The following is a 25,557-nucleotide window of genomic DNA, read 5'->3' as shown; positions in this document are numbered from 1 at the left end:
ACTTCCCTACGCTTCACTCCCTTTAGGCTCATTCGGGTAAACTGGATGAGATTTAATATAAAGTTGGAAATCATTCAAAATATTACGTGGCTTATTATATTTGGATTTTTAATGTGATTTGGTCTTTTTTTTTATCTTATTGTATTCTGCCTTTGACTGCTTAAAGTGGTCATCTGTTTTGAACAATGAAATATCAGAGAAGAATAGATGAGAAGGAGATGCCAGCCTTTGAGAGGGGCAGAGGACAGAGAAGCATTTATTTCATTTATTATTGTTATGGTTTACAGGGGTGCTAAGGTGGGTGTCCTGGTGGTAGAATCCGGGGCTAAAACATGAGACCCTAGAGCATGATTGGTTCCCTCAACATGCAGGTGAAGACTGCAACTTTTTAACACCCCTGTTCTTCCTCCGAGGATGCAATACCATGTATGCAAGCACCACAACCTCTCCAGTAGGTGTGATGGCCCCGCTCTCTCTCTCTACGCGTTCAGCAACATGCGCCTGGAGGCTGCCACCTCCACGGAGCCAGTAACATCCAGTAGTAGCATGCCATGGTCTCTTGGGCTCTAGTACAAGGAATGGTCCAGCCCCCCAGCTGATGTTTGAATAATAAAATACAGGAGCAATCAGGGTTCAGTGGGCCCCCCAAGCCGTGGGGCCCCAGTGCCGCTGCACCTGCTGCTTCAGTGCCCCTGACACTCACCTCTATGTGGTGCAACACCTAATATGATATTTTCTTTGCAACTAGCCAAAGATTCAAGTTCTTGTACATGAGCATCTCTGAGAAAGGAATTGTCTTTGCACTCTGATATGTCACAAGTCAACCTCTTGCCACAACTCACATGCACTTGATTTAAGTCAAAAAGAGAAATGAATCAACAAAAAATATAGACTTTTTGCTTAGCAAAAATTAATATATATTGTTTCAGCCAGTGCAAATATAATGCTCGCCATACATCAATTGGGCAAGAATCCTACATCAAAATATTCAAGCTTTGTTTACAAGACCACAGATCCAAAAGGGGGAACTAGGGAGGCTGGACAGACAAAGATAGACAGACTGAGAGAAAGAGGGTCAGAAAGAGAGATAGAAAGAGAGAGAGAGATTGTGCAAGACAGTGAAAGAGGAAGAGAGAGATTGGATTTAGGAGGGACTAGAAGATACACATTTGCATTCTTGTAGCCAAATCTTAACACATGAAATTCTGGATCAACAAAGTCTTTGCCAAGATCTTCAGAGTAGCAATGATGTGTAGAGGACATGTATGAAGACCAAACCTCAGCATTCAAAGGCATGAATGTGAGTTGTGTGGGGGGCTTCAATATCAGTGGGTCTTTGGTTGTTCCATTTTACTTCCATTTTATTTCCTATCTGCGGATGGATCACTTATTGTCTACAAGGTCATTTGAATGCTAGGGCCCTGAAGCCTTTGGCTCGCAATTGTATTGTAATTTCGATATTAATGTTCATATTCCTTAAAAAAATTATTGAAGTCGTTCATAAGTGTGAGAAAATGCTTCTTTATGTGTGGTCGCCCACTCTGCTAACCAGGCCCCAGTGAATGTGCTCTGACCTCTAAAACATGTTAAAATTGACAAACTCCTAATTAGCATATTTACCGTTCCTATAGGGCCATGTTAAAAGGTTTCCAAAATACATCCATGGAATGGAAAATTAAATATCAAATATGAACCCCCCACAAATCTTCCACTGGCGTCTAGCACCTGCAGTTTAAACATGCAGTCCGACTTATCAAATTAAACCCATTTTGACAGGAGAAAACCTTGGTTTTAAATAATAAAAAGTCACCCCTATGCAGGCCACAAGGCTGGGTACATGGTATTTACAATAAAGACATGAGGACCCTGATTCCAAGTTTGTCTGAATCAATTTATTGCACCTCATAAAGCACAGGTGTTTGGGGAATAACATGCAGATATTGGTGTTTTTCTCACCAAGCGTTAAATAATACCCAATGCCTAATTCCAATCCCTGAGCAAACAAGAGTTTGACTAGGGGATGGAAAACACCAACCCACTCTTATCCAGGGCCTTGGAAATTGGAATCATGTCTTTTCAGTGAATAACACCTAGAAGCTACATTTCTTGTTAAAAGGCTGACTGGCCCATAGAGAACACTGGAAAGCAACAGTAAATATTATTTCTGCTATTTCAGAGTAGGGAGCAGTCAGAAAAATCAATAAACAACTATTTTTGATATTTATGAAAAGCCCAACCTAAAGTTGAAAGGGTATTTTAATATATATATATTAAGGAAAATTTACTTTTAGAAAAGTAACTTTTCCCTGCCTGAAGCTCCTGGAGGCTAATTTGTATAAGCCCTGCAACTGCCACCCAGTTAGCAAATGGCCCTGATGGGGGTATGAAAGCTGCTCCCAGAGTAGAGACAATGGTTTGGATGTGGGGAGGTGTTTTTATTACCTTGGCAGGAGGATCAGTGGGGCTTGTGCCCAGGAACTTAATTTACTTACCACTTGCCACAAGCATATGTCCGATGGCACTTTCACAGGTTTGTTTCTTTGTCCTCTAAGTCAGACAGGCACCAAACCTAGTGGGGGGAATCTGCCTCTAAGTACTGGTTTGGAGTGAGCACACACGAGGGACTGCTCACTATGCTAGCCACAACTCTGGGAGGGCAACCTGGTTCTGCACAAGGGGAGGAGGGTTTCTCCATCTTGGATCTAGTGAGTGGGGGCCACTGTGAAATTGTTTGCAGTTTGGCATGCAGGAACTGCAGCAATATTGCCAGGCATAAGTGTGGCACCCAACGACACCTTCTTCAGAACACTGCTGAACCCGAGGAAGGATTGAACAGGACTGGACCTGCTGTCTGTGCAGGTCCAGTCCTCTTCAGGAGCCCTGAAGGACTTGTACTGTTGCATGCCTCGCATTAGGTCTCTATTTTAGATTCATGTTTTTAGCTTGACATCTTTTTCTAATGGTGACTTTTCACATAGTTTCCTATTAACATGGGTATGTGCCGCTCATTTATTTATTCCTGGAAGGCATAATCACCATGGAGTCTACACATTCAACCGAGGTACGTACATTCAGAATGCAATGCCTTTGTTTTCCTTTTCTGTGCTCATTAAGTGACAACCTGTTTTTGCTAGACAAACGAAAGTGGCAGTTCTGCACCTCTGTGCATAATTCATTGCTGACACGGGGGATACTGTTGCCAGGTGCACTTTACGTACAACCCCCAAGCAGCTTCATCAAACGTGAAGAAATGTTAATGGAATTAATTTTTGGTAAAACATATTCATGCATTGTTAGAAATGGGGTCTTTGGTTGGCAGTCACTTTGCACTCTGTCCAAGCTGGGACCCTCAGTCTAATCAGAGCATTGGAGATACACACTTAGATAACCCTGATCACCCCCTTGGTTGCTTGGCACAAGCAGTCAGGCTAATCTCAAAGGCAATGTGTAAAGTATTTGTACCAAAACACACAGTAATACAGTGAGAACATGGACACCATACCAGTTTAGAAAAATAGGTAATATTTATCTAAATCAAATGACCAAAATGACAAAAATCCAACATACACAAGTCAAGATATGAATTTTCAAATGAATAAGAGTCTTACTCCATAGAAAACAATGGAAATGTTGCTTTTACACAAAGTGCCTGGCTTGCAGCAAAAATAAAGCTGCACGGGCGAGTGTGTGCCAGAAACGTCAGCGATGCATTGATTCCTTACTCTCAAATGAGGCTGTGTGCGGTTTCTTCTCCGGTTGGGTAGGTGATGCATCATTTTTCTCTTCCGCAAGAGAGCAATGCGTTGATTGCTGGACGAGCACCTCAGATCTGCACAGGCCTGAGTTGCATGAGAAATCCGGCTGCAAGGTGTTTGAAAACTGCGCTGCATGGGGTGTGCATCGTTATCAGCAGCCGCAAGCGGGTGTTGCGTCATTTCTCCAGCCACGATGCGTCGATCTCTGAGCCGCAATGCAGGTGGATCGTCGATTTTAGCCGCAAAGCAGGTGGCGTGTCGTTTTTCAGCCGCGTTGCAGGTGGTGCATCAAAATATTCCCCGCACGGTGTTCTGTGCGTGGATTTCAGTCCTTGTTCTGCCAACTTCACCTCTCAAGGGCCAAGGGACTGGATAGGGCACCACTTGGCAGGGCAAGTGTCCCAGCAGAGAGTCCAGATCCTGGCATAGAAAGTCTTTGATGGCCCTGAGACTTCAGAACAGGAGGCAAGCTCAGTCCAAGCCCTTGGAGATTCTTCAGGCAGGAATATACCACAAAGTCCAGTCTTTATCCCCTTTCATGCAGAAGCAGCAACTGCAGGCCAACCCAGAAAAGCACAGTCACAGGCAGGGCAGCACTTCTCCTCAGCTTTTCAGCTCTTCTCCTTGGCAGAGGTTCCTCTTGATTCCAGAAGTGATCTAATTTTCAGGGGTTTTGGGGGCTCCTCTTATAACACTTTCTGCCCTTCAAGTAGGCCTACTTCAAAGGAAAGTCTCTCTTGTTTGTAAGATCATGCCTTGCCCTGGCCAGGCCACAGACACACACCAAGGGGTTGGAGACTGCATTGTGTGAGGGCAGGCACAGCCCTTTCAGGTGTGACTGACCACTCCCCCCCCCCACTCTAGCTCAGATGGCTCATCGGGATATGCAGGCTACACCCCAACTCCCTTTGTGTCACTGTCTAGAGGGGATTCACAAACAGGCAAAGTCACAGAATCTTTTAAGCAAGAAAATGCCCACTTTCTAAAAGTGGCATTTTTCACACAGACAATTTAAAAACAAACTTTACCAACATATGTATTTTTAAATTGTGAGTTCAGAGACCCCACATTCCACATCTCTATCTGCTCTCAAAGGGAAACTGCACTTTAAGGATAGTTAAAGGCAGCCCATATGTTAACCTATGAGAGAGACAGGCCTTGCAACAGTGAAAACCTAATTTGGCACTATTTCACCGTTTGGACATGTAAAACACATCAGTACATGTCCCAACTTTAACATACCCTGCACTCTGCCTATGGAGCTACCTAGGACCTATCTTAGGGGTGCCTTACATGTATAAAAAGAGAAGGTTTAGGCCTGGCAAGTGGGTACACTTGCCAGGTCGAATTGGCAGTTTAAAACTGCACACACAGACACTGCAGTGCCAGGTCTGAGCCATGTTTACAGGGCTGCGCATGTGGGTGCCAGTGCCACAGGCCCACTAGTAGCATTTGATTTACAGGTCCTGGGCACCTCTATTGCACTTTACTAGGGACCTACTAGTAAATAAAATATGCCAATTATGGAAAAGCCAATGACACATACAATTTACACAGAGAGCACTTGCACTTAAGCACTGGTCAGCAGTGGTAAAGTACCCAGAGTAACAGAAACAGCAAAAACAGAGTCCAGCACACCTCAACAACCTGGGAAGCAGAGGGAAAAAGTTAAGGGAGACCACGCCAAGGATGCCAGGTCTAACATGCATTTATTGAATTAAGTTCAAAATAGTTACACCATAAATAAGTCTTGTTCTCCAAAATTATTATTATGATTGAATTGCAAAATGATCCAACAGAATACCAATGCATATCCAAAAATGATCACTCTTTTGCTGCTTCCCAATGTATTTCGAGTTAACAACCCTTGATAAGGGGATCTGCAATTCTAAAAGAATTTAACAATGAAAACTAAACTGGTTCCCTTACAGAGCACTACCAGCTCAACCCTGGTGTCAACCAAGCAGGAGACAAAGGACCAGCACATGCAAATTATGAATTCTAAATACATATTTACCACGTGGTGCTTCCCACTCTGTGTGTGGTACATGCTGTCTATGCTCCTGTGTCTGTGTCAATGTGATCAAGTGCGTAATGCATGCAACTTAAAAAAACACAATCAGAAAAAGGATATTGCATGCCATCAATATACTCAGGTGCCTGAAAGTAATACATACTCCCTGCATGGAGTGAGGTGAATCGAGCAGTGACAAGCATAGAAACAATCAGATTCCTTGGTGATAAAGTGTCCCCGTCACAACTAACAAACACTCAGCATGCTCCTTTAAGAACACCAAAATGTGAAGGTCTTGTATGCATGCTGTTAACAGCCATAAGACCTCACGCGCCTTAGTGACTCGCAACACTTACCTTGTGATGGTATTAGTGGACTTGTGGCACATGTGCAGAATTAAATACTGATGCTTCTTCCCCACCATTGATTGTTGCACCATATGCTTGATCACGTGGCATGCTGAGTTTTGAATCTGTATACCTGGAAGTGCTTCTCTGACATCATGCGTGCCTGTCTGCTTCACCAATCGGTGACCTCTGCAGAATTAAAGGTGCATTAATGTATGGAGTCGGAAGCCTATCTGACATTTTGGGGCCCTCTTTGGATGCAGCCTGCAGCCTTGCCCCACTGAAGGATTTTGACATCCATTTTCTCGGATTTCCCCTATTGGATTTGTGTTGTTTTGGTGTCACTTTGTTAATAAATTTCATGAAAATCTCTGTATTTCTAAATTGGAGTGGGATTTTTATTGTGTTAAGTTTTTGACCTTCTAACTGGTTCTGATTGCTTTATTCATTTTCTCTAAGTTAAGCCAATCTGCTCCGGGCTATGGCTGCCAAGGGATGAGTTCAGGTTTAAGTTACTGAAACATTTAACTGGATCTGAAAAGATTGTGCCTTTATTACTTATGGTGGACTTTATAGCACCCCAACTAATAAATCAATTTCCCACAGAAAGTTGTTGTATGTGGAGTTGGTAGAGTGATAGATTAGTTCAAGTATTGGGTGTCATATGGAGAAGTCTTTGAAGGATCTGAAGGCTTGACCAGCGGAGAGATAAGGATGGCAAAGTAGTTGGTCCAGTGCAGAGGTATGGTTGGTTTGCAATGGATTGTTGGTGATATTGAGAAGACAAAGTTGAGGATGTGTATTCCCCCTCATACCACTTCCTGAGGTACAATGGTCTATCTGCAGTACCCATTGCCTACACTTCATCCTGCAGCCCCGGTATGACCTGTTATCCCCAGCATGTCCTGCTTGATAATTGGCACAGGATTGGCTCCCAGAGTCATAACAAAGTGACCACTAGATGACCTCCTTATCGTGATTACTTTGGCCATAGCAGAGGCAGATTAGTTGGCATATCTGGGGTGACTCTCGTCTCATTACTATGAATCCCACAAGCATCCACAATTTTCCTAGGAACAGAGTTCACTACTAGTTTTCAACGTTATCATACATAAATGTACCTTACATTTTATTTATTTATTGTTAACAAGGAAAAGGATTAATCCTCTATTTTCCTTTAATTGGCACCTCCATGGAATTTCCTGACACTTTAAAGGAAATGAGAATCTGGATGCGGGCATGCCATATCATATGAATCCTACAAACACTCCACCCAGCAAGATTAATGCTATGAAATAGCTTTCTGGGGGTCCTCGCAAACATTCGTTGTTGGCAACTGTGTATCTATCCATTTTCCCTTCAAATCATGCCTAGGTGAATCTTTCAAGCAGATGCTTGGAAACTAACACCCTATGCACCTTACAAAACCCACCTCTAGGGTTCCCACAAATATTTCTTCTAAGAACTTAGTAACAGTGTAATTTCCTTGCAATTTGCAAGTGAATAGAACTTTAATTTACTCCCACAGAAGTTGAGTTTCTCTCTATGATCAACATAAATTGCGTTGGCTCCATTATCAGTCATGAGATATATTAAAGTTATCCTACAAACTGCTTAATCTACTTTATTAAACCTCATCTGAGCTTCCCCATTAATTGTCAGCCATTGGAACTAAGTAGCTATCTACTATCCATGTATTTTGAATATTAAAGGAACTCTGTAAAATACCGTGTGTTCATCTCATGGTGTGGATTTTCCCTGAAAACCTCAAAAAGCCTCCTCACGCTTCTCAATGGGACACAGATACACATAATTATTTTTCTTTAAGGCATATATTCAGCAGAACATTTTGCAAATGCGTTGAAATATAAATTTTTAATACTGCATTTAGCAATTTGTGACGTGTTACGTATAAAGCAAAAAGAAAAAGCAAATGTGTTATTTAAGATAACAAAATTCCCTTCTGCTTGGTATTATTACTATTAATATACTTAATGTATTCAATTGGGAGCACATTATGACTTGAAGTTAGCTGTCTCAAATTAGTGACATAGGGGGCCATTGTGAGTTTGGTGAATGGAAAAGGGTGTCTGACAAACCCCTATGATCAGGGTCCCTTTCCCACGGGCCCCATTAAGAGTTTCCCACTGGATCAGCGGGCGGAAGCAGAGTTTTCGCCTGCTGGCCCAGCGGGAAATGGCCTATAACATTGACGCCGGCTCATAAAAAGCAGACAGTGAAAATTGTGTCTGGCCTGGCCAGGGGGACCCCTGCACTGCCCATTTCAAGTGCATGGGCCCCCCCGGGGCACCCTGTCTCTGCCAGCCTTTACATGGCGGGGCTACCACCATGTAATCGCTAGTGAAGAAGGGACTCGTAATCCCTGGGCAAGGCTGCTTGCAGCGCTGCCCTGGCGGATTAGGACCGCTAGACTGACAAAAAGTTGTGACCTGGCGGTGCTGGCAGTCCGAACGTGGTGCGACCGCCAAGGTCGTAATGATGCCCATAATGTTGTAGTACTATCTGCATCACCCAAGCTCCCAAAGGACCACCATAGAAAGAATGTACCACTCCCTTCACTGCCCTCATATAACTATGAATGACTATCTCCGAGCCCCCTTTTCAGCGCTCAACACTCAACAATCAACAATAAGAGAGAAGCACTCAAGATGATTTACTGGACAGAAGACCTTCTTACACTCAGTGTTGTAGTGGTTCTCTTCAAGGTACACAAACTGTTCTCTGTGCATCTCCGGACCAATACCAATATTTATTCGAGCTAGGTAAGGTGGCTGAACATTCTCCTAGATTTCGTCGTATTATTTCAGTAGAAATATTACATTTATGAGATTTATAAAAGTTAGTCTTGAGCGGCTGCTGCTGTTCATGTTTTCTTTTTGCATTAAGAAACTAGCACTTAATGCTGGGTTTTGCGCCTCAAGTAATTTTGCATAATCTCACGGAATTTTGCTGTAATTTTGCATATTCACGTTACAGCAAATTACACGAGTTACACCCACTCCTGGTTAAAATTCAAAAGCATTTGTACCTCTGACTCTGAAAATGTAAAAATCAGATGAATGTGTATAACCTCAAACTGGCAAAAATATTTAACTACTGTAAATCTGACTGTTTCAGGTTATTTATAAACTGGTCTACCTTTTCCTTTTTTCCTACGAGGCAAAAATATTTTTCCTGTGGAAAAATCTCTTATCCTATTTATCCTGTAAATATGTGGGTGTTTGAAGATTTTTCACACCCCATTGATACACATCCTGCTGCGTTGAAGTAGTTTTCATTGTGAGAACGGGGTGGAAAAATAATTTGGAAATATTAGTGAATACCTAGAAAATTACCACTTTGAGGGTGCGCAACACATTTGCCATCATCACCACTTCTGCGTAGCACCCATCCCCCCTCCATGCTCTTAAAATTTTAGCAGTAGAAAAAATGCTTTACTGGCGGATTTTCTGCCATCATAAGTGCATTTTTCAGCTCAAACATTCGATTGTGAACTAGGATGCGGCATTTATCAAAGTGAATTCTTTTTTTAGGCACAGAGGACCTATGTGCAAAAAACACTGAGTATTAAGATGGGCACAGAAATATTTTGGCAGCTGTCTTTAACATCAGTGCACTGAGGGATTCATTTTAGAATTCATTCTCGTATCAAAAGTAACGCATAAATGTACAGTGATATCGTGCATCATGTCTGATGCTTTACTGGCCAAGCTCTAAGGACTGACTTTTCCATGGAACGAGATACTGATGCCTAGGTCACCACATAGGGTTGGTGCAAATGTGTTGGAAAAGGATCTAGAAAATACAGTTTTTTAAGAACATGGGCATTGATCCAACAGGTCTTTTTTTTTGCAGTTTTATGTAGCACAAACTCAACCTGAAGGTATTGGAATGCTTTACGTGAGCACCAGTTACGCTATACTAGGTCACATTTATTTTTTTGGTAGGCGCAGGGAGATTACGTGATTAGCCCAGAATCACAGGATGTTGAGCCAAGACTCGAACCTGGTTCCCCAGCTCCCAAGTCAGAAGCTCTGGCCATTACACCACATCCTCCCTATTTTGACTTTAGTACTGAAAATCCTCAAACATTCCTGTACTGATACAGCTTGTGTAGCTGTAAGAGCTACGGCCTCCTTGTAACCGGACTTTTGATAATCATACTTCATCTGATGTGCTTTTTTTCAGACATTGACGAAGACTCCTATCGGACAGAGGAGTTCTATGTGGACGTAGACGATGAGTTTGAGTCTTCTTCTGAAATTAGTGAAGAGGAGATAGACGAGCAAGAGGAGGACGAGGACATAGAAGAGGAAGAGGTGGAGGAGGAGGAGGATGACGATGACGATGAAGCATCATTGACCATCAGACAAACATACAAACAGGTAAATAGTTGTGTAACTTTGACTTTGGGCCTGATTTAGAGTTTGGCGTAGGGGTCACTCCGTCACAAGTGTGACGGATATGGTGTCCGCCATTTTACAAGTTCCATAGGCTATAATGGGACCGTAATAAAGCGGACAGGATATCCGTCATCTTTGTGATCAGGCCCTTTGTGCTTTCCTGTCTATAATGCTGTCTTGATATCTGCACCTACTCTGTATTCTGTTACCTTATATGTTCATTAATTGAGGTGTTTTGGAAAGCATCACTCTTTTCCCGTGGTCCAAAGTCTTGGGAGTGAATAATGAGGGTGTTCAGAATCCAGCCAGATGTAAGAATAATCTCCTGCCCAGTATTCCTTAGTCACTGCCCTTGGTGATACTGACCTCCAGCTAAAGCCCTGCATTATCTTTGCCTTCACTATTGTCCTTTCCTCCTGTGCATCTTCTGTATGGAGTCCCTCAGGATTCTGTCCTTGACCTCTTTCCTTTCTATTTTAATCCCCCCCACTTGGTACCATAATTGCTCATTCCTTTTTGCTTCTTTTCCAATCATTATATTACTTTTTTTCTTGTTCTTCTTTCCCTTGATCCTTGCACTGTCGATCTTGGAAGAGTTATTGTTCTCTCCATCTCCAGTCTTATGAAACTGAAATTATGTTCTACCCTTCCTCGGACTTCCTCTCCATCTACTTTTCTTCTTCTCAATTCTTTTACTTCATCACTCCTGCACCTAACCAAGAAATAATATTTAATCGTCCCTCATCCTTCCTACCCACGTCTCTGGTCGCTCACACGTAATTAAACCACCTCTAGAAAACATGTACAATTGGTCCTCTCCTCACTTCCCAAGATACTCAAGACCTCAGCCTCACCCTAATTCTTTCTTGGGACTACTTCTCTGCTGTCGTTTCAGTCTTCACTTTGGTCCACCCGCTTCACATCAACTTATCTTCTATCATCTCTCATCTCTCATCTCTTATCTGCCTTCTCTTTTGGTGTGCCATCCTTCTCTCTACTTGACTATCTCTGTCTCTCCGCCTCATTCCCTCCACCCCATTACTTCTCTGTGATGGCTACATCTGTGCTTCAGACTATAATGTTTCCTTTGTTTTGTCTTCAAATATATCACAGTCTACCTCCTTTATGACTGTGTTATTTCAGAACTCTTTACATTCTCTCTGGCTCTTTTTGTTCCTGTTCCCTGAATCTCCTGGCCTCTCTCCACTGCCACCCCCCAGCTCATCCTCCTCCTAACTTTCGACCCTTGTCACTCAGAGCCCCTTGTTCCCATGCAACACCCATGGATTTTGATACTTTCCCAATTTCACATAATCATGTAAACCTGGGGATGCACCAGAACCTTACACCTCCTAGGGTGAGGCGTAACGAGGAGAAATTACCTTATTTCCCCTCATTTTTACCTCTTTCCATGTGTGCTGAATTCTGCAGCGCACATGGAAAGAGATAAATACCTCTCAGGATTGTTTTGTGCAGGAAGGTGCCCCTTCCTGCACAAAAACAATCCTGTCGGCAGAACAGGCTCCCTTGCACCATGGTGCAAGGGTGCCTGCGTGGGCGCTAGGCTGTAGAAATGGCGCCAGCGCAGGGGGAAAGGGCAGGAATGCGCTGCATTGCATAAATACAGTGCATTCCTGCCCTTTCACTATGGTGTAGAACAGCAAAACAAGGCGTCTTGCTGCGCAGCCCCATGCCAGATCCCCATGAGTGTGTGCAATTCATGTCATTTGCCTTGGTGTAATTACGTGAACTTTGAGCAAAATTATGTAAATTTATGCATAATTACATGAAATTCAAATCTGTTCCTTAGTGCAGTATTCCAGCGCAAAACTCAAGAACACATTTCACGCTACAAAAACAGCTGCTCATGTGCTGTTGTTCTTGTGCATTCACAATAAATGTTTCCAGAGAATGGCAGATTTGCAGAGCGTGTAATTACATTAAGTTGCGTAATTTTGGGAATTTTGCGTAAAAACTGCAACACAAAATTCCCCAAATTACATAAATTACACCAATGTTATGTAAATTTCACCAAACCCTACAAAAAAAATGAATTCCTCTTTTTGAAGGCATGGGCAGTCTGTCTCCCTCCATTCGTTGGCCTGTTATTGAGCAGGTCTTCCAGATTTGTTCAAATGCTAATGAAATACACAGGGATGTAATTCTGGCCAATATCCTGCACGATTTTAGACATTCTTTTAACTCACTTGAAGTGGATTTTCACTTGGTATATAGTATGCGATACTGTAGTGCCTATTCAAGTTTGTGAATGGAATCAGAACGTTCATTGTCAGAATACCTTTGTGGTTGTTGGGATGAGAGGTTCAATTAGTGACAACTTTTGTTGTTTCCTCCCCTTTAAAGGACCTGTTTTTGGTGTTGCAGAATGAATCTAACTTTAAATAAATAGAAGAGGATGAGGATCAATCATTATATTAGAATCTTTGAAAAATTCAGATTGTGTTCACATCACTAGTCATATTTACCTCAATAGAATCATTACCCTAACATATGCAGTTGTCCCCCCCTGCGTTCTGTGTTATGAGACACGCCCCCTTGAAGAGTTCTATCACTGCCTCTTTCTTGCTGAGCTGCAGTCGCTGCTAGCGGGATGGAAAAGGGACGGGGTGGCGCGGCGCATGGCGGGGGAACGACAAAAAAATAATATAATAATAAAAAAAAAACCTTACCTTTCTTGCCGCACCGCTCCGATCCACTCTGCTCCTCCACTGCAGGCACAGGCTCTTACAAAGAAAACATCAATAATTAAAATTCATAGACAAAACACTAATTACAGCTGAATTCATGACCAAAGCAGAGATGGGGAGACATCATACATTTGTACCATTTAGAGAACCTATATGATGTGTTAGACCATAAAGTACTGGTGTATTTCAGGAGTTCATCTTCAGAACTACTTCTGAAATCTGTGACTTTTTAGACAAAAGATTAAAAAAATGTGCAGTAAAAGTCAGACGCGGCTCGTTGCGCTAACAGAAGGGTGTGGCGCGAGGGTGGGGGGGAGGGAGGGATACATTTAATAAATAAAAGTATTTAAAAATTTACCTGATCCGCCAACCTATGCTGCGCCGCTCCCCTTTCCATGTTCACTGCAGGAACCAGCTCCATGTCTGCCCTGCGGCCAATCCTGATGCTGTATTGGCTTGGAGCGCCCAGCCAGGGCGCTTCCAGGCAGACTTGGAGCCTGTAAATGCTCTCTCCAGAGAAAGCACCCTCCGCATGTGTGTTTGGCCGGCCGAAAATGGTTCTATACCAAAAAATGATAATTGCCGCTGTGTTTAGATGTGACATTATTTGTGAGGGAGCAACTTACCCTTACAATTTGCAAACACCTATGACTCCATTCGGTGCGTCACACTGATTTCCCACTGTAAGAAAGTGGAATAATATTTGGGGGTGAGTGACTACCCACCTCAACAAATAACAATGCTTCCTGTCAAGGTGAACCCTAAAAATCACCAAATTAATCTGAGTTCAACCACCCCCAAAAGCTATGGCATGGAGCAGACCGGCTTAACTTAAGGCAGTGTGTAAAATATTAATGCTATACAAACACAGTAAAAAAGTAAAAACACCAACCAGAAAAATCCCAAACCGAATTAGAAAAACGGAGTAAAACTTAATAAACAAAAAAGTGTTGCCATTTCCTCCTAGTGCAGGACCCTTCTGAAATTGTAGCAGCCGCTATGAACAGCAGGCCAGATTCCTGAAGGAGTTTGGTCCTATTGGAGCTCTGGAGTTTTGGAGATTTATTGCAGAACAATATCTAAGTCCCAAAGCAGAATGGGACTTAGTTCTTTTTTGGGAGATTTGGAGACCTTTGAGTGGGGCAAAGCGGAAATTCAGTCCATCGCTGTAGAACTGCCAGTCGCATACTTTTTTCTGACAGGTCCATATGAGGCTCTGCAGAAAGAGTTTTCAGAAGTGCCCGAACTTTCTTATGGTGTCAAAACAACCCCAGAAGTATCCTTCTAAGGCACCTTAAAGTATGTACTTAGGGACAGATTTACTAATGATTCATACAATGCTGCGAGTGAAGTTCCCAAAGGGGAGAGAGCTGAACTGTGCCATATTTACAAAGATATGGTGCTGTTCAGCTCCCTCCCTGTTCTGATGCACTTGTGGCTACCTAGCGCCAACAAACACACCACATGGTGACATGGTGCAAGGGTACCTGCATTGTTGGTAGGATTGTGGAAAGGGATACATTTCTGCAGAAAAAAATAACAATGTATAGAGGCTTATTCCTCCTTGTATGTGTGCTGCAGAATGAAGCACACACGGAAAGACGAAGTAACAAGTAGAAGAAAAGTTACTCCTTGTTACGCCAAGGTCAGGAAGGTGCATCTGTTTAGCGCAAGCCCGGGTTTACAATCCGCTGCTGTACAGAGATGGTATTTATCTTTCTGTGGCCTTAGAGGAAAATTAATTAGTACAGTCAGGTGTCAGACAATTGTGAGCATAGGCACTTTACTCCAGTTTAGCAGGGGTAAGGTGCCTAGAGTTCTACAGCCAGCAAAGCAGATAGGGCAAAAACTGGGGGACATCACTGAAAACTGGTAATTTTCCTACACCGACAGTTTGATTATCCTGACTCATCAGTTTCATTCTTGGCTTAAATTAGCTATTATTGGACCAGAAGGGGGTGGACAGACCTGACAAAGCACTCCCTCTCCATGCCTGGTGGCACCCTGAACATCTCACCTAATTTTTTTTTAAATGTCACCTCACCGCCTCTTGTAACCCAGGGAAATGTGGATGGGCAGGAATAAATAGGGATGTGGCAAGATTAGTAGAAGGCCTGGGGTGGGTAGGTCTGGCCTGACCAGTCCATTCTTACTTATTGAAAGTCACAAAAGGAGGATTGGTCAGTGCCTTTCCCCCTTTGCTTTGTCAGCCTAGCTCCATTCCTTCCTAACTGACCCTATGCGCCTTCACAGGTCCTGTAGGGAAGAAGGTGGGTCAAAACTTGTTAATGGACAGGGAGCAGGGAAAAGGTGTGGCGTATAGTTTTTACAGCAGTGAAATATCAAGAGCTCAATGAAAGCGCTCCAATTAAAAGGACCACCAACATAAAATATTTTTGAATAGTAAACCTCTTAGAGACTCTATGGACAAAAAATGCCCCCCACGCATCCTGGAGTACCTTCCTGCTACTTGCCACACTGTTTCCACTCCAGTGCTGTGAAAGGAATATCCTCCTCACAGGACTCCAGGCTAACCAATGCCCCAAACAATCTCCACCCCACCGAACCCATCTGACTGATATCGGAGAAAGTGGTTGCTGAGGAGAAGTGAGACCCTATCTGACCCAACCACTGATGCCCACAACGTTCCCTCCTGGGTGCAGTGTGTACGAGCCTGAACCAAAGAGAATTCTGTCTCCTAAGCCTGACACCTGAGTGGCACAACAAACCTTCACACCGTACCACCCAGCTGTGAACTTTAGATTGATAGTCAAGGCCCTTGGATTCACTTTTATTACCAATTAAAGCAGACTTTCATTCAGCGCCCTGTTATTTGCCAACCAAAGAAAGTTTGAGCACTTCACCCCCAAATTAATTAGCAATCTGAACATTTATTCACTAGAGAAAATCTGTATATGTGGCCTCTGAACACGATGGGCTTGAGTAAAATAATACTACACTTTCGAGTTACTGCATTTGGGTATGCACAAGGTGCACTTTTGTACCAAATAAATAAATAAATATGTTATATTTTTTCTTATTAAATTATATTTATTTATATTTTGAACAATTAAAAAAAATAATTTAAGTTAACATTATTTCCTATGGGGTTTTATCTTAAATCCTTACCGCCATTATTTTCTATTGGCAAGTGTTGCAGGACCAGTGGTTGGCCATGTGTAGGGCTGGACGTACTTAAAAATTGTAAGTTACATCAAGAGTCCAGTTTGTGAATTCTCAATAGTAAACTTACTCAAAAATGTAAACTTACACCAAATTGTAAGTTAGTTTATGAATCAAGGCCTATACATTTTGTGGCTCATACATGACAAAGAGCATGCCACTTTCTTCCTCTGATCAACAGTGCTTTCTTCTTTATTTTTCACTTACAGTCTCAACTTGTTATTGTAATTATACCGTCTCCTCAAAGTGGCACATGTATTCCTGTTGCTGTGCATAATACTCTGCCGCCCAGCAGAGCTAGGTTCACTCTTCGTGAATGCGCCAATCAAATTAAATAAAAGATAAAGAAAACATGATCATAGAGTTCTGCTCTTTCAGCTATTTCACATGTGCCCCCTCTGACTTGAGAGTTCTCCTGCTCAGGACAGATTCTGGTAGTGGGAGGAGCTTTAATTTAAAACCCACATGCTACTCCTTCCAGTAGAAAGACATGCCAGGCAACTTTGTGTATATGTATAGGTGGCAAGCTTAAACAAAAGCAAGCATTGACAATGTAAAGTTTCACATAATATTTCCAACTAGTTTATATCAACAACCAGCTCTAAAATGATCTTAATTCTTCTGGAAGCCATGCTCCCAGTAAAGTTCAACTCGTGGGTTACTAATTTCTTGCTTGAGCTGCTACTTATGATGCATGCAGCAAGATACAGCTTTTATGAAAAATAAACATATTAATTCCCCATGGCAACTACTAGAGGCAACGAAACCAAGGGATAATTAAGATTTTCTGTTTCCCCTCTATCTTGAAGGTTAGTGCTGCATGCATTTTGGGACTAATTGACATTAAAAGTGGTGATGCTTGAAAATAGATTTGTAAAAGAGGATAAGTAAATCAGTGGGTTTTAATAGGACTTTCCTAATATTTTCCATCCTTTGTAGGATTATTCACTTTACAGGCATTACTTTCTAAAATGTATTGGTCTCAGGACCCTGAAGTAAGGGAATAAATAGACACTGGTGGAATTGGGAGATATTTGCTCCTTATATGTCTGATGCTTACTAGTATGTAAAGCATAATGATATGGTGTATACATTTGTTTTTAACTCTCTTCCTTCTACTTTCAGGACAGCGATGTTGAGGCAATGGTCATGTATATGGAGAGTGTTCTCGGTTCCACGTGTCTTGGTAAGTGGTATTCGCATCACAAACCAGCCACCTCTACAAAAATGTAAATTGCTTAACTTGCACAGTATTGAAAATGGGAGCAACTCGCTGGTCGGAGACACTTAAGTAATTACCTATGCATTTCCAGGTACAAAACAAGAGCTAAAGTGCAAGTTTACACAAATTTACTCATACTGCCTCCATCCACCGTAGGCTACCCCCACATTCTGTGTCAGAACTACATTTAGAAATATGTGGACCGTAAAGTATGTTGACTTAAGCCAATAGGCGCCCTCGACAGAACGCTTCCTGCGATTACCCAACGGAGTAGGAGCTGTCAGAAGGATATTACACCATGCACCTTGTTTAGGGTGAGCAGTTTAATGTCTTTTTTTCCTGCCTGTCAATGCCAGGAAAAACCTGAGGTTGAGGGACAGGAAAAAAATAATGACTCTCCCCACACCATGGATGAAACGTTCATGTGTAGAGGTCATTCATTTTTTGTTTTTCATAAACAAACTCCCACTTTGGGAGTTTCATTCAAAACCAAGAGCAGCTGTCCACCAAACCTTTTTGTAACACTGTGATGGAATTTCTTTCAGTGTACAAAGACGATCACTGCGCCGGCGATCATCTCTAAATTTAGGGAACAGTAGTCAGGGTGGCGGAGGTAATGTCCTCTGCCACCCTTACAGACTGTACTTCATCAGTCACACCATGAATTCAGCCCTAAATTCAGGTTGGCCACAGGGCTGCACAGTATCCGATTCTATAGTAGGGGAGTGTACTGTGTGGACTCCTCCTAAACCAAAAAGACATTTCCATCCATTAATAAGCTTACAACACCTAACTATATCTTAAAATGTTGACTAATAAGATCCATAAACTCATATCTTGTCTGACTGAAATCTCATTGAAACCCAAATGACAAAATTTGACATAACATTCAAGCCAACAAAGACTCAGTGACCGTCTTCTACCTCTGCCAAATAATGATGAGTGAAAAATGTAAACTAGAAATGGGATATCATAATTTGTGGTATTGTTATGATAGGTTAAAACTTCCAAACTTTAGCCACATGCTGAGTGAATAAATATGAATGGTGAACGTCTGTCTCAACAGAGAAACCAAGTATCCTTTCGGAAGCTTCTGTCTTCCTATTGAGAACAGCATTCTCATCACTCCTGGTGATTAAGGGAAGATGATTTTTGGCCATCTGGTGAGGCGTAGGTAGAAGGCATACAGTGACCTTATCTTTCTGCTTCTTTATCCTGGTTAGGCTCAATGGCTTCATTGACAGCGAGGTTCCAGCATCCAAGAAGTATTAAATGCCTTAAGGTTTTTTTGCCGAAGGAGGATTGACACACGGTTTGTTGCTGTTCATGAGTGATGTTTACCATCTTGGCAGGAAGGAGACATTGCCAGTGACAGTTTCCTGACCTGAACACAGCTCTGGCAGGATTTTGCAGACACAACATTAAGTTGAAAGTAACTGTGGGCCACATTGGGAACAGTTAGGGTTTGGTTTTGGAGTACCCTACAACACGGTCCTTGTCTCTTTAAAATTAAATTCATTGTTGTACCTACTCAAATCGTATACGCTTTGGAGAGAAGAAAAATAAAATGTTCCTCTTTCTGCTGAAAATACAAGGTTTTTGTCCTGACTTCAACTGGAGTCTTGTTATACTAAGGCGTGCTAGCAGGACTAGGACTGTAGCCCTCTAATTAGACTCCAAGCCACAGTGGAGCATTTGCCTTCCCAAAACCTGGGAGTGCTTAGTAGATAAAGGGTCCCTGTGATAAAATGCCCCTTTTTACTGAAATTTATTGCTACAAACTAGGACACTGCTATCCAGTCCCCAGTGTATGTGTTCGAACTCGTCAAACATGTAAAAACTGGCTAATCCAGGATTAGCATATTTAACTCTCCTGTAACACCAGGTGCGGCCCGTCCTTTAGGGCGAAGGGGCCACGCCCTCCCACTTTTTGCCCCTCATGAAGAGCATCTGTCAGGCTGAAAAAAGGTCATCCTGACAGACACTCTTCATGTTCAGGTCAGGCAGCCAGAAGCAGACATGCGCGATTTGCGCACACTCCTGGCTGCCTGAGCTGAACTTTGCTGGGCTGAGGAGGTCACAGCTCCTGTGGGCGTGACCTCCTCAGCTCAGCAAAGGTGCCTCGAGGCCCTCCCCTGGGTGACGAGGAAAGCGTCACCCACTGACTTCGAACTGGGTGCTTCAGGTTTAAGCCCTAAAGTGCCCAGGGCGAGTGGCAATCAGTGACACTTCGTCACAGAGTGGGGTGGGGTCAGCAGTCTCACTGACCCCATCCCACTCTGTGACGAGGCTGGGACTGCTGCCTTCCCTCTGGGTCAGCCTATGAGGGAAGGCAGCAGTCCCAGCCCTCCTGCGACCTCCGAGGGTGAAGGAAAGTGTGTGTGTGTGATCGATCTTTTAAAATGAATGTTTGGTGCGTGCATGCGTGCATGTTTGAATGTTATGAGTGTTGTTAATGGATGTGCGTGCGTGTGTGTGTGAAAGAATGAGTGTGTGTGTGTGTGTGCTTCCCGCCCACCCCCCTTCCTCCTAAAGCTGCTGGCGGCCACTGTGTAACACTATAGTAGATGGTGTCAAAACTATTCCCATGGCATTGAACATTAAATGTCACCTTTTCACTTCTCTACTCATTGTGCCATTGACAAGTGTGACAAGTGAAAACATGGCTTCAGGTCAAATCACCCTTTATGAACGTAGCAAAACCTGATTTTGAATATTAAATATGTCACCTAACGCACACCTTGCCATCCACAAGGTAGGGTGCATAATATATGAGTGGAACATATTAGAAACAGCATGTCCACCTGTGACTAGGCCCATGAGAAGAATCAAAGTATGGTTTATACACTTTAATATATAAGGTTTGATGTGTACCAGCTACAGACTCTGCTCAAAGACTTATTTTTATATTTAATAAAAATCCAATCTAATGGCGAATTTGGATTTTGATTAGATATATGGAAAGGTAACAATTAGAAAGTTACCTTTACCAAGGATAAAGCTGTTGGAGGCTAATTTGCATTAGCTTTCCAGCCACTGCCCAGCCTGTATGTGGTCTGAATGAGGTGTGAAAGAAGTGTTAAAGCTTCTTCCAGATCAGGGACCATACTCTGGAAGTCGAGTTGTTTTTCTTCGCCTTGCAAGAAGGCTAGTTGGGGTGGGCCCAGGAACTTATTAAACCTCAAATGGGTCTGCACTGTCACAAGTAAATGTTAGATGACACCTTGAAAGGCTCCAGCATTTGACCCTTTAGTAAGGCTGGCACCAACTCCAGTAAGAGGAACGACTTTGAGTGACCACAGAGGAGGGTACTGCTCTTACCCTGGTCACATCTCTTGATCAGCAGACAGGTTCTGGACCAGAGGAGAAGGTTTTCCCTGTCTTGCTTTTTGAGAGTGAGGGGCACTGTGGGATTATTTGCAGTGGGTTGCCCCTTGAACGTTTACCCCTTTGGTTATGGCCCAACTCATTAGCTGGTGTAATGCATAAATGTGACACCCCAATGGACCATTCTCAGAACATTTTCTAGACCGAAGAAGATAAAAGAGGACTAAACCTCTGTCTGTGAGGAGCCCTGAATGCCCATTGGACCACTGCCTGCTCTTAAAAATATTTCCACCCACATTCACTAAGAGGAAGGGGAACTCCAATTGTGAGTGGATTACTACCTCCTTCAAGGAGTTGGTAAAATGTGAATGTTTAGCGCCTGCATTTCGGTTGCAAAACATCCACACGTACCAGTGTGATTTGATATTAGGAAGGCACGCCCTAAACATGACCCTTCCAAATACTGAAATGCAAAATCAAAATATGATCCAGTAACAAGTTACTAACTCATATTTTGCTTCCTGTACATTGGAAAAAGCATTTCTCCTGTCACAAACAGACAGGAAAAATGCTTTGTACATCTGGCCCTAGGTGTATTTTCCTGATGTGTAAAATAAATACATCCAGTGGTCCTAATACTACTAGACTCAGATCTCTTGTTGCTAGTTTGACTGCACTGAAAACTACGTGAAATGTCGGTCGATAAATACCTTCCTTATTTCACCTGAAGGAAAGCAGAAGTTATTTAAATTCATAGAAAAACAAAATAATAGGAAATCAGAAGTCGAAAACCCAAGTAATCCACAACCCACTCACTGAAAAAAGAGAAATCCAGTTTGGTTGAAAATAAGAGAAAAAAACAACAAAACTTAAAATAGTAATTATTTACTTTAAAGGCAGGTGTAAATTATGCAGGGGTATGAGATCCAATGCATAATCACGCACTGGGGGGGGGGCGGGCGGAGTCGAGGGGAGGGGAGATCACTGTTCGAAAAGCCAGGTTTTAAGGTTTTTCCTGAAGAGTAGGAGGTCCTGGGTCTTGCGGAGGTGGGTGGGGAGGGAATTCCAGGCTTTGGGGGCCAGATAGGAGAAGGATCTGCCTCCAGTGGTGGTGTGTTTGATGCAAGGGTCTGTGGCGAGGGAGAGGTCGGCGGAGCGGAGGTGGCGTGTGGGAGTGTGGAAGGTCATTCTTTCGTTGAGGTAGGTTGGGCCGGTGTTGTGGAGGGATTGGTGTGCGTGGATGAGGATCTTAAAGGTGATCCTTTTGTCTATGGGGAGCCAGCGGAGGGATTTGAGGTGTGGTGAGATGTGTTCATGTCGGGGCAGGTCGAGGATGAGTCGTGCTGCTGAGTTCTGGATTCGTTGTAGTTTGCGTTTGAGTTTTAGTGTGGTGCCGGCGTAGAGGGCGTTGCCGTAGTCAAGCCTGCTGCTGATGAGTGCGTGGGTGACTGTCTTTCTGGTCTCTGTGGGGATCCATTTGAATGTCTTCTTCAGTGTGCGGAGTGTGTTAAAACATGAGGAGGTGAGGGCGTTGATTTGTTGGGTCATAGAGAGGGAGGGGTCCAGGATGACACCGAGGTTGCGTGCGTGGTTTGCGGGGGCCAGTGCGGGGCCTAACGTGGTGAGCCACCAAGAGGGGTCCCAAGTGTTTTTGTGTGGACCAAAAATGATTATTTCGGTTTTGTTGGAGTTGAGTTTAAGGTGGTTGGCTGTCATCCAGGCAGCGGTGTCAAGGAGTGCAGCGTGTAGGTTGGTTTTGGCGGTGGTGGGGTTGCGGTGAGGGAAAAAATGAGTTGTGTGTCATCAGCGTATGAGAGTATGGTGATGCCGTGGGGTTAGAGGATGTTGGCTAGTGGGGCCATGTAGATGTTAAAGAGTGTGGGGCTATGGGAGGAGCCTTGTGGGACCCCGCAGGTGATTTTGGTGGCGGAGGATTGGAAGGGTGGGAGACTGACTTTTTGGGTTCTGTCGGTAAGGAAGGAGGTGAGCCAGTCCAGGGCTAAGTGGCAGATCCTGGCGTCATGGAGTCGTGTACGGAGTGTGTGGTGGCAGACAGTGTCAAAGGCTGCGGAGAGGTCCAGGAGTATGAGTACTACGGTCTCGCCCATGTCGACTCTGGATCTGATTTCGCCGGTGCAAACGATGAGAGCGGTTTCCGTGATGTGATTCTTGCGGAACCCAGATTGGGAGGGGTCAAGTGTGTGGTTTGTCTCGAGGAAGTGGGATAGGCGGGAGTTGACTAGTTTTTCCGTGACCTTGGCTGGGAAAGGGAGGGGGGAGATGGGGCGATAGTTGGAGAGGTCGTCAGGGTCGGCTTTGATTTTTTTAGGAGGTGTAGGCAGGTGTAAATTATGCAGGGGTAAATTATGCAGGGGTATGAGATCCAATGCATAATCATGCACGCAGTCAAGTGCCAATAATGATATTTGAACCCATATCCATTGCTCAGTGCTTAATTTGTGTTTGTGGTTTCCGGTGCGGAGCACTAGCACATATTTTTGAGGGCCAGCACTTATTTTTCTGCCTCAAGCATTTACTGCGAGCAAAAGACACACATGGGAAAGACGGAGGAAGAGAAAAACGAAAAAACTTCACAATGGGAGAAAGCGGAATACTGCAAGAGTGAGCTGAAGGGGCAGGGAGTGGCTGTAAATGGATTAAAGAGGCCCGAGATGGCTTCAGGATTACGCTGCCACAAAGGCAGGGAGACAATGTTAAAGGAGGTAGGATTTGAAAAGCCTCAAGCTGAAGAACGAGAGAACCAAAGGTTTCCTTACAATAAAAAAAGTGGAAATAGTAGGAGTGTAGAAAGTGATAAAACCAACTAATTTCCAAAATGTGTGAAGGGGTAGTAGGAAGAAAGTGGAGGAAGAGGAAGGGAAAAGAAACATGCGAAGAGAAGAAGCTTTGGAACAAATGAAAGAGAGCTGGATAGGTTAAGACTGTAGCAGTAATATGTTTTAAAGGTAAAAGTTACTCAGTGGGATGAAAACATTGTATAAAACCAACATAGAAGACGTGTTTTCAAGATTATTGACACAGCTTTAAAAGTGTGAGTAAGGCAGTTTAAAAAAATACATTTTTTCTACAGTGGTAAATATATATCTTGAAGATTTCAAGTAAACTGTTTAGGGCAGTGGTTCCCAACCTGTGGTCCGGGTACCCCTGGGGGTCTGCGAAGCCTCCTCAGGGGGTCCGTAGCTGCTTAAAAAATGTAACAGATTAGGTCCCCAGCTTTAAGTAATGACTCGTTGGGGGGTCCCCGGATTCCAATAATGATTAAGTGGGGGTCCCCGGGTTCCTGTTCTGATAATGTGGGGGTCCACAGAAGTCACAAGTTTGGGAACCACTGGTTTAGGGGAAATGATTTCCTAGAATTAGTATTCAATATGATTCTTTTTGTATGAATTCAGATAAACTTTTCAAATAACAAATTTGAGTTCTTTATGAAGCAAAGTCGTTTTTTGGAAGCAAAATCAAATAAACCAATATATTGGAAGTGGTTCTTAAAAATTGCCCCTGGGGGACAGAAGTCCATTAATTGTTGAGAAGAAAGCAGCGCCAGCCAGGAAAAGTATAACTGATGAAAACAGAAATATCCATATATTTAGTATTGGGTCCTCAGCACCAGTCCAAAGTTGTAGGTGGCAATCCACCACGTATGACCCCGCACAGGATGCCAATTTTCACTGTAGTATCATGTATTCCCATGGGATACAAGGCCACCCGCACTCCACGGGCACAAGGGTGATATGTCACATGGGCTAGTTGAACAAATGTGCAGTTGCCACCAGTCCACTGGTTACCTTCCAGGCAGACACATCTTCCTCAGTCTCCAGCACATCCTTCCCTCTCCATCCTTAGGAGTGATGTTCCAACAAACAATCAGTCTCGAGTGGCCAAGTTCTGAACGCCTTTGTCCTTGTGTGTCGGCAATAGGCTATGATCCTTAGCCCTTGGAGCAGACATCCAGGTCCCAAGATTCCTGGTAACTCTCCTTTTAATAGTGGTTTGGATCAGTTTTTAAAAGGTGCACTCAGTGTGGATTGGTGATAAACCCTGGGTGAATCATGTTAAATTTTATGCACTTCCCATCCCTAAGTTTTGCTATAGTGCGGCCCAGTTCCTTTCTCTGACAGTTGCCTTTCAAGAACAGCTGCACAGAGTGACTTGTGTCACAGTTGACCAACATGACAACTCTAACCCTTCTCTAGATCAATGTCCCTCTCTACCAGCAGCTGTAAGATGTGACCTGGGTGTGGCCTGAACTTTCAGGAAGCCCATTGGGCTGAGAAGCCTTAGGAATTTGTTAGTTGGACACCTAATTTCTAAGATGAACTGTCAAGTATGAAAGAATGGGTGGAATTATATTTGATATATTGTAACATTGACCTCACTGAGGTATCTGGCTCTTGTGTCCAGAAACAATGTAGCAGAGAGTGGAGGGAGTTAGTGAGTAAAGGTCTATGAGAAGGGCCAGGTTGAGATGGCTTTCCTGAGGGCTGCTTGGAGCTGAGTGGTATGAATAGATGCAGGAAGTGTGTTCCTAAGAGTGGAGATCAGTTCCTGAAGGAAAG

General features: G+C 43.4%; 1 protein-coding gene across 1 annotated transcript in view; it reads left to right on the top strand.

The window, feature by feature from the left end:
• The window catches only part of NEK11 (NIMA related kinase 11), a 613,419-nt gene that overhangs the window by 480,754 nt on the left and 107,108 nt on the right, over window positions 1–25,557 (top strand). The window contains exons 13-14 of the mRNA XM_069211923.1: window positions 10,326–10,522; window positions 17,557–17,617. Of these exons, the coding sequence (XP_069068024.1) occupies window positions 10,326–10,522; window positions 17,557–17,617 (258 nt within the window). The remainder of the gene's footprint in view (window positions 1–10,325; window positions 10,523–17,556; window positions 17,618–25,557) is intronic.

Source organism: Pleurodeles waltl, chromosome 10 (genome assembly GCF_031143425.1).
Source record: "Pleurodeles waltl isolate 20211129_DDA chromosome 10, aPleWal1.hap1.20221129, whole genome shotgun sequence".
In the NCBI taxonomy this organism is placed as follows: Eukaryota; Metazoa; Chordata; class Amphibia; order Caudata; family Salamandridae; genus Pleurodeles; species Pleurodeles waltl.
This window is presented reverse-complemented; position numbering and strand designations above follow the sequence as displayed.